Source organism: Oryzias latipes, chromosome 2 (assembly GCF_002234675.1).
Source record: "Oryzias latipes chromosome 2, ASM223467v1".
In the NCBI taxonomy this organism is placed as follows: domain Eukaryota; kingdom Metazoa; phylum Chordata; class Actinopteri; order Beloniformes; family Adrianichthyidae; genus Oryzias; species Oryzias latipes.
Window position 1 is genome coordinate 16,560,103 of NC_019860.2, and position 15,351 is coordinate 16,575,453.

Consider the following 15,351-nt stretch of genomic DNA (forward strand, 5'->3'; position numbering starts at 1 on the left):
CTCAGTGCTTGGCATAAAAAAAGAAAAAATAAAGAGTAAAAGTAGGAAGAAGAGCTAAAATGATTCCAAAGTTGAGTTTTCTTCCAAACTTCCAGGCCGGTCCACAGCTGAGACTCACCGTTCTGGATTGTGTCTCGCTGTGGGGCTTTGGTCCTGCTGATCTCCATCAGACCTGAGGAATCTTGGAGGATTTTAATGAAACGAATTTTTACATTTTCCTCAGAAGAGTTGATTTTATGTCTGCATAACAGATGAAATGCCTCCATGATACCAGATGTCTTCCTCACATTTCGCCCCTCCCTCTAAGGGAACCACAATGAGATTTTATTATGTGGACTTGAACCCACTACCTCTCAGTCTGGAGTCGTTCAGTTGCTGATGTCACTGATGGATCACAGACTTCTATCTTCTACTGAAAGTTTCTGTTTAGATTTTGTTTCTCTCACTTTCTAGAAATAGGAGTCGATCTGGTGCTGTGATGCAGACAGAGTGGCTCAGTGGTAGCACGTCCCTCCCTGAAAGAGAAGTGTGAGGGTTCAAATCCCACCAAGGATATTTGTTAAGAAACTGAGCAGGTTTTTAAGAGTGTAGATCATCTTCCTGTTAAATCAGAGAACAGCTGCAGCTCTGAATCAGACAAAGCAGCTCAGTGGTAATGACTTGATCCTTGGAGCAAAACACTGAAGGTTCAATTCCCACTGAACATTTTTCTAAATAAAATAAGTTTTTTTCAGAGTCTTGAACATCTTCACCTCATAAGAACGAAAAGCTGCTGTTCTGATGCAGACATGATGGCTCAGTGGAAAAACATCAGACCATCAAAGCAAAAGGTTGCAGGTTCAAATCCTGCTATCTGTCTTAGTAAATAATCTAAGAGTTTTTCCACAAGTTAGAAACATCTTCACCTGATATGAACGATGAGCTGCTGTGCTAGTCTAGGTAGAATAGCACAGTGGTAGAGAGCAGGTTATTAATAATCAGAAGAGTGCAGGTTCAATTCCCAACTTGAGACAGAGGCAGTAACTTACCTCTGTCAGATAAAAATAAGAAGGACTTAAAATGATTAAACAGGAAGTAAAGATAGGATTATAGAAAATCAGGGGGAAGTTAGCTGAAGATAGTTCAGGAAGAAAGAGTGTAGGCAGGTGTAGAGGTCAGGGAGGCAGGACAGTGGTGGGTGGGTGGAGATTGGCCACAAAAAGGAGGTAAAGAAATGTGGCCAGTCTCCAATGGGAGCAAGGCAGCAAAGGATGGGAGGAGAGAAAGAAAGTGAGAGATAGGGAGTGTAGTGGGAATATATAGATTTTTCTTGCTGACATAGTAAAATTTCAGAACTTCCCTTAAAGTTCTTCAAAATTGACAAAAACAATTTTCTTTCTAAACATTTTTCTGTACAGATTATGTACTCTTCCCCTCAGTTCATTCTTCCTCCCCCTGAGAGGCTGGCCACATCTTTCTTTGATTTATCTTTCATTTCCTTTTCTGTGACCAGCCTCTCCTCCTGTGCTACTCTTCTCTATCCTACAACCTTTCCTATCTTCTGCTGCTTTCTCCCATTTCCTTCACCTTTACAAACTACACTGACTTAATTATCTTCAATCTGACAGAGGTAAGTTACTGCCTCTGTCACAAACTGGGAATTGAACCCTGCACCCTCCCACTTTAATACCCTCTTCTCTACCACTGTGCTACTCTACCTAGACTAGAACAACAACTTGCCGTTCTTATGAGGTGAAGAAGTTCTACGTTGTGGAAAAACTATTAGATTATTTACATAGAGATTGTGTGGGATTTGAACCTTCAACCTTTTGCTTTGATGGTCTGATGTTTTTCCATTGAGCCATCATGTCTGCACCAGAGCAGCAGCTCGTTGTTCTAATGAGTTGAAGACGTTCCAGAGTCTGAAAAAACTCTGATCTGTTTTTTACAAATGTATTTGGGGGGAATTGAACCCTCACTCATCTGCTAGTCAGATGAAATCATTACCACTGAGCTGTTCTGCTTGTGTCAGAACAGCAGCTCATCTCTCATTTAAGGTGAAGACATTCTACACTCTGAAGAAAACTACAAAGACAAACAAAGGGATTTGAACCCTCAACCTTGTGTCTATGAGTTCAAGTCATTACCACTGAACTACTTTGTCTGTGTCTGTACAGGAGCTCATCTCTGATTTAAGATGAAGATCATCTACACTCTAAAAAAACTGCTCAGTTTCTCTACAAATATCCTTGGTGGGATTTGAACCCTCACACTTCCACTTTAGTGGTCAGACGTCTTTGCACTGAGCCACTCTGTTCAGATGTAGGGAGATAACTCAGACATGAACATCATCCACCAGTCAGTTTAGTGGCTGATCAGCAGCGTGAAGATGAAGGTCTGATGAAGACAATCATTAGATCAACATCCTCCTCTTCATCAAACTGGATTGAAATTCTAAAGATCTTCATCAGTTTTTCCTTCCTGCTTTTCTGGATTAGAGAGGTTCATCAGTGAAGATTTTTGTTTATTGAGACAAATAAGAGACGGAGGCTCTCAAAAAAAACAACAACTTTATTATTCAGTTGGATGCTGGTGTCTGTTGCAGGTTCTGGATGCCGGTCGGATCCGGGCCTTTGCAGAACCCTTGGTGCTGCTGCAGGATCCAGACGGCATCTTCTTCAAGATGGTTCAGCAGACGGGCAAACAGGAAGCTGCAGCTTTACATGAAGCAGCCAAACAGGTCAGTTCCACAGGAGACACCTCAGAGGATCCAGCAAAGTTCTGGCAGAACCAAACCGGGCCTTTCCTCCTGCAGGTTTTCAACAGCAGCCAACGTCCCGCCGCTCCGGCGAACGGACACGCAGAGACGGCGGACGGTCACCTGGTCATCTTTGAAACGGCTCTGTGAGCTCAGACACGCTGCTGCCTCAGAACGGAGGAGTCCGGCCCGAGAGGGTCCGGCCTCTGATGGAAGCACTTCCCTGCTTCTGGGACGCTGCTGGGACGCTGCACCACAGCCACAGCCGGCATCGAACGCCAGCCAGAGAGAGAAAGGGAGCTGAAGAGTTCTCCTCTTCCTCACAGGCGAGCGTTGTTGAGAGGATGAAGAGTTTGTTTCTGTAAATACTTTGCTGCACTAAATGAACATTTCAGTTTTTTATGTGTTTTTGAAGCAGCTGAAGACTCAAAAACTCTTCATACAAATATTTATAAAAACCTCAAAAATAAATTAGACTTTCAAGAATTTTTTCCATCTTTGTGTTTCATTAAAAACATTTGAATCATGAGTTCATTTCACTGAAAGCAGTTTCTGGAGCGTGAAATCCCTCAGTTTGGAGGCTCCGCCTTGTTCCCGCCTCACCTGTGTTCAGAGTCTGCAGCCCATCAGGACGGCTCTGCTCTCTGTGCTGCCTTCAAGAACATCAGGAAAACGTGGTTTAGTTCCCCCACAATGGGAGAGGGGTGGAGCTTGTCCCTCAGGGGGTGGGGTGGTGTTGAGGCGGTGAGCGATGGTGATCACGGTGCACGCTCTGAATTTCTCCCGGATGGTTTTCTGGATCAGCTCGTCCGTCCTGAAACCAAGCAAGAAAAAAATCATTTGCATAAAAATCACAAGCATCATTGGTGAAGACCACGCCCTCTTTAGAAAATACATAAGAATGATGCCCCGTTACACGCGTTGAGCCCAAAATATACATGAAAAAAGGTTTTATACTTATACTTATTAAATAAGTTTTATAAATGTTTCATGACTTTAAATCCCAGTAATGCTGATTTAATTAGTAAAAGAAACAAGATGAAACTTTATGGCTTCAGTTTTAGAAACAATGACATCTGGTGGCCAATTGACGCCATGACATGAGGAAGAAACTGAAACTTGTTGGATCAAAATTAAACACTGAAGCTAAAAATATTGAAAAAAATGGATTTTCTGTGAAGTGTAAATGCAGGAAAAAACTAAAGAACACATATAGAAATCAGAAATAATTAAGGAAACCTTCAGAAATTTTGACCAAAACCCAAAAGAATTTGAAGAAATCAAATTATTGCATAATGTTCTAGATGTGAATGGAAAATATATTTTAAAGAATTTTTTAAAAATTGTTAAAAAACTTCAAATAAAAGTTGATTGTACTAAAATGCTACATAAACTATTAAAACAGCTTAAATAAACGTTTTTTTTGGAAATACAGACCAAAAAAAAGTTTAGAAAATGATCACATAATGCTAAAAGAAATGTTTTAAATTAAATAAATGTATAAAATTACAGTGTGCTAAATTTTTTGAATTATAGTGTTTAGGGTATTATTTTAAATTGATCTAAACAGTAAAATACATAAAAATCGGAAATCTTTGAAAACTGTTGGACGTGAAGAGGAGTACAGGAGCCTTGTGGAGTGTTTTGTCAGGTGGTCTGTGGAAAATTACCTGCTGCTAAACGTGGCCAAGACAAAGGAGATGGTGATTGACTTCAGTAGGAGAAAGTCCTCGCCCTCCCCAGTCTGTGTCGGTGGGATGGATGTAGAAAGTGTCTCGTTCTACAAGTTCCTGGGCGTCCATCTGGACAATAAACTGGAGTGGTCCACAAACACTGAGGCGGTCTACAAGAAGGGCATGAGTCGACTTTACATCCTGAGGAGACTCAGGTCCTTCAGTGTTTGCAGCAGGATGCTCCACATGTTTGACCAGTCTGTCATGGCGAGCACCATCTTCTTTGCTGGGGTGCTGGTGTCAAAGCAAAGGATGCCAACAAACTGGATAAACTCATTAAAAAAGCTGGGTCTGTCATGGGCTTCAAGCTTGCCAATCTGGAGGAGGTGGTGGGGGACAGACTACTGGCTAAACTGGGGACCATCATGGACAACCCCTCCCATCCTCTCTACAACATGGTGGACAAACTGAGAAGCAGCTTTAGCAACAGACTTACCCGCTGTGCAAAGGAACGGTACATGAAGTCATTCCTGCCATCAGCCATCAGACTCTACAATTCATCTGGCAGCCATGGGTGAACATGTAAATAAGAGTTTTGCCTGTATATTTTTCTTCCCTGTATATTTTAATTTATTTTATGGTGCTGCTACTACAACTGAATTTCTCTACGGAGAATTCATAAAGTTCATCTTAATCCAAATCTTTCTAAGTTTTTTTCCCATTCATTTTCAATGAGCATCAAACTGTAGTCCTGAACAATGATTCAGTGAGTGAGTCCCCTAGTGGTGATGTGAGGAACTGCATCTGCGTGTGAATCTCACCTCGGGTCCACGTTGGCCGTGGCCTCGTCGATGATGAGGATGCGGTTCTTCCTCAAGATGGCTCTGGCCAAACACACCAGCTGCCTCTGACCCACGCCGAAGTTGGAGCCGGACTCGGCCAGAACCGTCTCCAGCTTCTGGGGCAGCTCCTCCACTGCAGGCTTCAGCTGCACCTGCAGGGTGGAACACGGAGGTGAAGCCCCCCGCCTCAGTTCTGTGGCCGTGTGGGGAAGAAGAGGGTACTCGCCTCCTGGAGGTCCTGCCACAGAGCTTCATCGGTGTGCTGGCTGAACGGGTCCAGGTTCTTCCTCACAGTGTCGGTGAAGAGAACCGGGTCCTGGACAGATAGAAGGGGTGGGGTGGGGGGCAGCGTTCAGCAGATATTTCTGTACTTACTGTTATAACAGGATTTTATTCCAGCAGGTGCTTCACCTTCTCGCTGGCTTGGAAGGTGGTGTTGTTGTCTTTGAGGACCCGAGGCCCGTCTGGGTTGTGGGAAAAGTTCACCCTTGGGTCGGTTAATAAGGTGGAGGACGCCACTGGGTTTCCCAGTCTGCTTCGCTCTCCAGCTCCGTGTACTCCACCACCCTCTCCACCGACAATCTGGAAACACAAGATTACTTTTTTTATTTATTTATAAAACACTCCGAGTGAGTTCATCGAGTCTCAAAATCAACTTTTCTCTGGTCCATTTAGAGCAAGCGGAGCAGTTTACCAGGTTCCAATCATTTTGATGTTTTATCAAAGCAAGACAGAACCCAAGGATTATTTTCTGATCAGAAGTAGACAGACAGATGGACGGACGGACAGACGGACAGGCAGACAGACAGACAGACTCACATGGTCCAAATGTTCTATATGTTCACTGCGTTGGCTACTTTGAAACAAACCTTTGCTTCATCATCTGGACACAGCTAAATTCCCTTTTCAATCGTATAGTCTAGTCTAAACACTTGTTTTGTTGTGATTGGAAAGATTTTAATATAAAAAGATGGTAAAACTGAAAGATACAGAGTTTAAAGAAGGTAAATATGATTATAAAATAATACGTGTGTAATACGTAATAATACGGTGTTTTATTTTGTACTTACTACCCAGCTTCCTGTCCCTGCATGATCTGCTCTGTGTTAATTGATGCGCCGCTTAGACGTCTAGCAAAAGTAAACTGACTTTGTGTGAGTTTGTGTGGGTTCTATGTTTGAACTGACTTTCCCTGAGCTGAGTGTGCTTTGCCTTTGGCTTTTCAAAAGATCTCTGCTACAGAGAATGACATGTAGTTAGTATGTTTCAGAAAACAGCTTGGAAGAACCTTATCTGATAATTCTGTGTCTGAGTTTAAACTCACGGTTCAACCAATACTTAGTAACATTCTGAGCAAATACTCTGAGACCAGCTCCCATAGCATCAGTTTTAGTATAAATGACCTGTTTGTCAATGATGCCTTACAAGCCCTTAGGAGTACGCTCGATGTTGTTGCCCCCCTGAAACCCAAGCTCGTCAGACAAAACAGGGTAGCAATGTGGTTTAACGCTGAAACACGTTCTCTTAAACAAGCAACCCGCAAGTTGGAAAGAGAATGGCGCCGCTCCGGTTCAGAGCAGTCTTTTTTAGATGTTACTCAACATTTATAAAATCAAATTGCCTGTGGGTGTGGCTCAACATTTTAAACATTGAGAGACAATTCTCACAAACATGACATCACTGTGTGGATATTATCATGTGAAGTCATGTGACGTCATGTGACATCATGTGGCGTCATGTGATTCATGAGACTTGTGACGTCATGTGATGTCATGTGACGTCATGTGATGTCGTGACGTCATGTGATTCATGTGACTCGTGACGTCATGTGACGTCATGTGATGTCATTTGATCTCATTATGCAGTGGATAACATCACAATGTTCAATGATGTCATCAGTAAAATTCTCTGCATATACCCCATTGTATCTAACTGCTGCAATTGTAGCACAAACCACGATTCTATGGTTTATACTATAATTTTATTATAATCAAACGATTATGATGAACCAAACTGAGATGGATCAAGACTTTTTCGATGTCTTTGAAGTTATAGATTTAACTGAATTCCCTGACTCTGTAACTGCTCCTGCCCCTGACAACATGCCTGACACCCTTGTTGAAAATACTGACAACCTTTTCAACGAAAGTCCAGGAGCATTATCAAACTCCCAAACTTTTGGAGCTTTGGAGAGAAATGTTCAAGCACAGACTGGAAAGTCACGCAAAAGAGTCAGAGATGATTCTTTAAATGTTCAAGATTATCAACCCAAACGACTCAGACATCCTGAACCTGTCAATCATTACCAAGTCCCTAGCCTACCTAAGGAGCCTGACCACCTCACAAACTGGCTGGCTCTAGACTCTCACAGACAAAACTTAGGTTATAGGAGAAGACGTGGAACATCTACCGCACGGCCTTCTGAAGAGGAAAACGATCAGAAAAAGAGAACAAAAAACTTTGAGATGGGACCAGATTTGACAAAGGTACCCACAGAATCTCTGGACTTATGGCAGTCTCATCCACAACCCCCAGCTCGCCCCGTCCATGAATCTGCTTCAGAGAATGTCTCTGCAGAAAAACATTTAGAAGATCTACTGGAGTCTGTAACTCCTGCTGCCCTTGAGGACATATTTGACATTCTTGAAATAAATACTGATAACTTTTTTAATGAAAGTCCAGGAGCATCATTGGACTCCCAAACTTCTGGAGCTTTTGAGAAAGATCTTCAAGCACAAACTGGAAAGTCACTCAAAAGAGGAAGAGATGATTCTTTCAATGTTCCAGATTATCAAACCAAACGGCTCAGACAAGAGGAAAACAAAAATCCTGAACCTTTCATTCAGTACCAAATATCTCACGTACCTTCAATGTCTGAACCAGTTCACTCAAACTCTCAAGAGATGAACACAGCTCTACAAGAGATTCCAGAAAACTGGACTTTTAGGAGCACCGACAACAATTATTACCCACAAGGCTTTGAAGAGGCAGCTAACACCAATGTTGGATCTGAACTGACAGAGAGGAGAGCAAATTTTGAGATGGAACTAAATGTTGAGGAAGAACCAGAAGAATCTTCCTCTTCATGGCAGGAAGAACCATCACTACCTCAGCTCCTCAGAGAATGTATTTCAGAAGATTTCTGTGATGAACTCTATTTTGATGATTTTCTGAATTACATCAACTAAAGTTTTAAAACAAAATTCAAAAACACTGTAGAACTCAAAAAAAAAAAAAAGTTGGCAACACAAAAAAGCAGATGTTACAAATTAACATTATTGTTCATTGGTCAACAGTTTTATTTTTATTTATTTTTTTATTCAAGTTATAATGTAAAACCTCTATTCTTAAAATTTACAATCTGTTTTTTCATCCTAATTTGACCCCGTAAATTAAAATGGGAAATGATCAAATGCAGTTAGAAAAGCTATTTTTTTTTTACAACATTTTGTTTAATTTAATTGATTTAGTCTTGTTTCTGTAGTTAAAGGGTTAATGGTATTTACAATAAATTGTTTGAAAATTGGAAATGTAAAAAATATTGGGTGAACAAAGGCTGCACAAATCTCTCAATGTGCAGAAATTGTTTTTGTGTTCGTTTGTGTATTAGTGGGTTCTCTCCGGGCGCTCCGGCTTTCCCTAGATTCTAAAAAAGACTTTTTTTTAAGTGAATTGGGCATCTTTGTTTAGACTGCTGCCCCCCTGACCAAGTCCCAGATGACGGATGGATGGATGGATAGATAGTTGTCTGGAAGTGTTTTTTTCTGCACAAATGCCTCTGTGTGCAGATATAGTTTTTGTGTTTTTGTGTATTGGTGGGTTCTCTCCGGGTGCTCCGGCTTTCCCTAGATTCTAAAAAAGACGTTGTAAAGTGAATTAGAGGCTAAACAATATGGTCAATATGGTCTGTGGGCCATGATAATAATAACAATTAAAAATAAATAATAGTACACAAACCAATTATTTTATAAATAAATAAATACATAAAATTAATAAGCAAATAAATAAATATCAGTCACCAAAATGTATAGATAATGAACCAAATTAAAGTTTGGCAGTCCTGTGGGTTTTCTCCGAGAACTTCGGTCTCCCCACAGTAATTGTTAGTGATTGGCTAGTGACTGATAAATATCCCCTCCCTGAATCGCCACCTTATCGTGGTGGAGGGGTTTGCGTGCCCGAATTATCCCAGGAGCCGGTAGCCGGGTCGTGTTCTTCACCTCAAACTGGAACTGGGAAACGGGCCAGACTAAGGGTGATTCAAACAAAAACCTTTTCATTACTAGATCCCCAGTACCACAGGAACCTGCAGAGATGAGGCTGTGGTAACTGAAGACGAGTCGCTGCACGGGATAAAATAGGTTGCTGCCAACAGAGAGGCTCTCCAGCTGAGAGACTCCTTCATGATCCACTTTCCTGCAGAGGGAGCAGACCCATGGCAGCTCCAGAATCCTGTTTTCTGTCCTCCAAGGACTGACCCACAACGGCTCTTTTGAGAGCCACCCACAAAACTTTTAAGAGCTTGATTCTCTCTTTTTCACAGTTTTTACCCCAAACTTTTAAAGTACTACATTAGTTGAAAAGGTAAGAGATTAAAACAGGTAAAATAGTACATTTGTAATGGAGCAGAACTGCCCTCTTCCTCGTAAAATCACACTGCTATAGGCGCAGGAAGCTGCTCTGTAGCATAAAAGCCATGGATATGTATTACAGGGTTTGCCATCATGGAACAGACGACGTGACACACATGTGCCATTACTATGCATTGAGTCTTCCCCTCTTTCCGTGTGAATGTCCAAACAAGCACACCAAGAATCACAAAAGGGGATGCAATGTTTTACAATTACCTGCAAAAATGATGACAGCAACATTTTACAATCCAGAGGAATCACCTTGCTCAGGTTAGTAAATACACCAAATGGTTCCTGAGCGCTGCAGTGTCTGCAGCTCACCGCTCTGCCAGGGGATGGGTCAGATGTGGAGAACAAATATCACACATCTAGGTCTGTGAAAACAGATGCCATGGGACTTGAATTTGGAATATGTGCAACCAAAACCAAAATTCAGCCTCAGACGCACTTAAAATGCAGGAAAGTGCAACTTTGCCGCACGGATGACGTGTGGACAACGTGAATTTCAATCAGATAGAAATATGTGCCAATAACATCCACTTTCTTTTCACGTGTGATGTTTAATGTTTTCATTTATTTTTTTATTACCTCAAAATTTGACGAACTTGCTGTTTTCAAGACATTTTGGAGTTGAAGTGCAGGAATAAAATTCATGACTTTTACAAAAGGCTTTGTAGCTGAAGATTAGACACGTTTACATCTATTCTACTAAATTGTATTAACTGTTTATGATAGAAAACATATAAATGCATTTTTTAACAATATCCTGCACTCTCAAATGTTCTACATATTCATCATCGCCCAAACTTACTACAGAACCAAACAGAAATAAAATAATAAAATGCTCTACTCACCGCCCGCCCTCGCCGCCTGCCTCTACGCCACCAGTGTGTGAATGTGTTTGTGACTGTAAAGCACTTTGGGCCTTCAAGGAAGAGAAAAAGCGCTATGCAAGTATTTGCCATTAACCATGAGTAAAGGTGCTTTTTTTTTTAAATTCAAGATGGCGACCTTTTCCCAAAGTCAAAGGTCAGTGAAACTGCTGTGGTGTTTGTAGACTCGAGCTGGCGGCATGTGCGTGAAATTCCGTGAAAATCACATTAACGAAAATGTTGTTTTCCCATATTGTTGAAAAACATAAAAAAAGCCAAATCTGAAAAGTGGTCACCAAGCTGTAGGTCAATTGGCCATCCCATAATAATTTGAAAACTGCCTTTGGATATTCCTTATGTGCGTCTTGGGGATGGTTTTGTTCACTATGCCCAAAATTAAGTTTCGCCATGTACCAGGTGTGTGAAATGAGCTGAATTTTTTCCCACTGCAAAAACAATATGGTCCTGTCAGTGACTGTTGCGAGCCATAAATAATTCATTAAACAGATCAATTTAGTGTCAGCCGTGGCTGTGAACTCGCCATAAATTCTGTTCATTTAATTTGAAAACTCCTCCAGTGTTTTTTTTTTTAATTTAGTACCCAGCTTCCTGTCCCTGCATGATCTGCTCTGTGTTGAATTGATGCGCCGCTCAGACATCTGGCAACAGTAAAAACATACTTTTTCTAAAATATGAAGCATATTTAATCTTGTTAAATCAGTGGACGGCCACTAGTTAGACCAGAACTCACAGGTACAAGTTGCTTCACTGTCACGTCGTCTCTTCAGTTCTCTGAGACAGCAGCTTCTCTCACTGAGAAAAGTCCGAGAAAAGCCGCATAAACAGAACTGGCAGCTCATAACCCCCCTGTTACAAGAAAATAGGTCCTATAGGATACCAGGGGGGGTTTGCAGCCACATTTTTTTCTTGTATCTGTAACACAAATGTATTAATATTAATATAAAAAAAGAGGGCACTTTTTAATACGAGCCACAGACGTATATATCTTTCTATCTATCTATCTATATATGTATATGTACACACATCCACACACAAAACACTCATACAAACGCGCACACACACACACACACACACACACACACACGCACACATACATCCCAAAACACTACATTTATCTTCACGCATTGTTAAACATTTTCTGTGGTGTCTTTTAACAATCTGTTTACTGTAATTTAAATCAACTGAACTGTAATGTCGACGAACACATTTGCAACTACGCCACATGTTCAGCGGTGGTGGATGTGCGATTACATTTTATTGTTGTACGTAAAAAAAAGGACGTCCCCGCCACATGCACCTCCCCGGTATTTCATGAGGACTTTTGAGTTGTGTTACTGCAGCATTTCGATGCGTTTTTGAGCTGTTTCCACAGTTACCTAAAGTCATTCATTGATGCTTGTGTACGTTATGTCAATTTTCAGCGAACGAAAAGAAAGTCTACCAACATATATTCTTATCTTAAGAAGAAAAGTACAGCAAAAGGAGTGAAAGAGATGGTAGGGGAGCAACAGAGGTGTAGTGAGGAGGAGGAAGATGAGACAGAGCAGCATGACTGACAGAAGATAATGAGGAAGACAAAGATGAGACAGCATCAGACGAGGGACAGTCAGCATCATTGGTCAGAGAAACAAGGCAGAACTCAGCAAAAGCAGGGGCTCGGCCTGTTCCTGGACCAACAGGTGAAGTTAGAATTATGTTGCCCTAATAAAACTGTTTCATGCTTAGTCTTAATAGAAATGTCTTCAGATATAATGAATATTTACCATGGAAGGGTATTATATTACAGAACAAGTGATTTGACTTTTTTTTCATTATAGATATTTCCCAGTCAAGAGCTGAACACCCCAAGCAAACACATCGAAGCGTTAAATATAAACAAAATAAATCAAAATATATCAGTAGCATTTAAATTTATTAGTTTTCTAAAGGCTGTTTTACGTCAGTAGAATGAATTTTAAAAATATAACTCATGGTTTTTGTGTGCCACCCCAAGATTTAAAGTGGCCCCCTGCCAGCCGCCCCTTTGAAAAATGTCTGGAGGCGCCACTGTATGGAAGCATGGAAAACAGAATCCCTGGAATTGTTTCCTCAAACTGACCCCGGTTGTCATCATAGGAGGGGGGGGGGGGGGGGGGGGGTTCCCTCATGTCCTCCAGCTGTTTGATCTCTTTGGAGGTTTTGATGAAGTCTTGCTGCAGGAAAAGGAAAACCCCAGCAGGGGGAGCACGGGGATCAGGATCCACCGCCATGAGACCCAGGATCTGCAGGAACACCTGCAGACAGTCTTTCAAAAAAAATAAAAAAAATAAATAAAATAGACTCAAACTTCTGCTGGATAAATCCTAAAAGGGAATTTCGGCTTAAAGTATTTTCCATTTAAAGAAAACTACTATCGTGGTCAAAAGTTTTGAGAATTACATAAATATAGGAAATTGGAAAAGTTGCTGCTTAGCGATCAGATGAATTGCATAGTCTTCTTTGCCATGAAAATTAACTTAATCCCGAGAGAAAAAAAAAAAAAAAAAAAAAAACTTTCCGCTGCATTTCATTGCTGTCATTAAAGGACCTGCTGAGATCATTTCAGTAATCGTCTGGATAACTCACATGAGAAAGTTGACGAACACAATGCTGAAGTCCATCATGTCAGGCTGATTGGCTTTATTCAAGGTGTTAACGACGGTGACCTGAAGGAACGGACAAGGATATTGTGGCAACTAAGATTGCACCTAAAAAAAAAAAAAAAAAAATCAACAATTTATAGGATCACCAGGAACTTCAAGGTTCAATTCTCGTTAAGAAGGCTTCAAGCCGTCCAAGGGAGTCCAGAAAGTGCCAGGATTGTCTCCTAAAGAGGATTCAGCTGTGGGATCAGAATGCCACCAGTGCAGAGCTTGCTCACCAATGGCAGCAGGCAGGTGTGAGCACATCTGCACACACAAGGAGGTGAAGACTTTTGGAAGATGGCCTGGTGTCAAGAAGAGCAGCAAAGAAGCCACTTCTCTCCAAAAAAAAAACATCAGGAACAGACTGATCTTCTGCAAAAAGTATGGTGAGTGGACTGCTGAGGACTGGGGCAAAGTCATATTCTCCCATGAAGCCTGTTTGGGGCATCTGGAAAAAGGCTTGTCTGGAGATGAAAAGGTGAGTGCTACCATCAGTCCTGTGTCCTGCCAACAGTAAAGCATCCTCAAGCCATGAATGTGTGGGGTTGCTTCTCATCCAAGGGAGTGGGATCACTCACAATTTTGCCCCAAAACACAGCCACGAATAAAGAATGGTACCAAAACACTTTCCAACAGCAACTTCTTCCAACAATCCAACAGTTTGATGAGAAAAAAAAAAAAAAATGCATTTTCAAGCACGATGGAGTAGTATAAGGCAAAAGTGATGGCAAAAAGTCTGGCTGGTGGCCATTTTTAAACTTTTACCATCAATAGCCTCATATGGAAAAGAAATATAAAAAAGAAACAGCATTAATTTGACTGGATGTAAGGGCAGTGAGCGTGAGAAAGAAGAAAGGCTCAACTAACCTCAAATTGTGTGTTAATGTTAGGGGTTGAAATTATTCTCTTGTTTTTTACCAAAAAGGAAACCTAGAACTCACACAAACTTTACCCTGAATGCAGCTGCTCTGCCATGGAAACCCAGTCCATGAAGCTCTCTGTGTTCTGTACTTAGGCTAATCTGAAGGTCACATGACATTTGGAGCTCTGTAGCAATTGACTGAGCAGAAAGTCTGCAACCTCTTTACAGTCTGTATGAATTAGTGCTTGATTTGATACACCTGTGAACAGGCCAAGTGATTAGGACACCTGTTTCTGATCATTAGTGATATTTTGTGTGTGTCATCTTTCTCTTTCGGCTTTTCCCATCAGGGGCCGCCACAGTGAAACAACCTCTCCGTCGAGGACGAGTCGCATGGTTAACATGATAATGCTTTACGCCAGATGCCCTTCCTGACGCAACCCTCTCAATTTAACTGGGCTTGGGACTGGCACAGAAGCAGAGAAGGGAATAGGGAGCAGACCGGGTTTGAACCCTGGTTTCACGGACGGAAGGCGCCGCAAACCAGCACGAGCTAAACTGGCTCCCCGTGTGTGTTTGTGTATAGATATAGATATTAAAAAGGGCCTTCTTTTTTTATATCAACATTAAAACATTTATGTTACAGAAACTAGAAAAAAAGTGGCAAAGTGGCAAACTCAAAGTGCTTTACAGTCACAAACACATTTACACACTGGTGGCATAGAGGCAGGCGGTGACGGCGGGCGATGCGTAGAGCATTTTCGTTTCATTTTTTGTTTTTTTATTATTTCTGTTTGGTTTTGTAGTAAGTTTGGGCGATGATGAATATGTAAAACATTTGAGAGTGCAGGATATTGTTAAAAAATGCATTTTTATGTGTTCTATTACAAACAACATAAACATTGGTGAATGTTGTTGTCTTTAGTCCTAAATTTCCTACAAATTGGTATTGCTTAGTTATTAGAATTTAGTAGCATAGATGTAAACGTCTTTAATCTTCAGCTATAAAGTAAAAGTAATGAATTTTATTCCTGCACTTCAACCCCAAAA

General features: G+C 41.2%; 1 protein-coding gene across 4 annotated transcripts in view; it reads left to right on the forward strand.

The window, feature by feature from the left end:
- Positions 1-15,351, forward strand: part of LOC101159411 (multidrug resistance-associated protein 4-like) — a 142,385-nt gene that overhangs the window by 70,155 nt on the left and 56,879 nt on the right. For 2 of the 4 annotated variants that reach the window (XM_023963382.1, XM_023963387.1), the window contains exons 30-31: positions 2,585-2,719; positions 2,795-3,230. The exons of 1 other annotated variant lie outside the window; for it this stretch is intronic. In XM_023963382.1, the coding sequence (XP_023819150.1) occupies positions 2,585-2,719; positions 2,795-2,887 (228 nt within the window). In that variant the 3' untranslated portion in view covers positions 2,888-3,230. Of the gene's footprint in view, positions 1-2,584; positions 2,720-2,794; positions 3,231-15,351 lie in introns of those variants that run through there. One more of the 4 variants, XM_023963383.1, reaches the window with a different exon arrangement.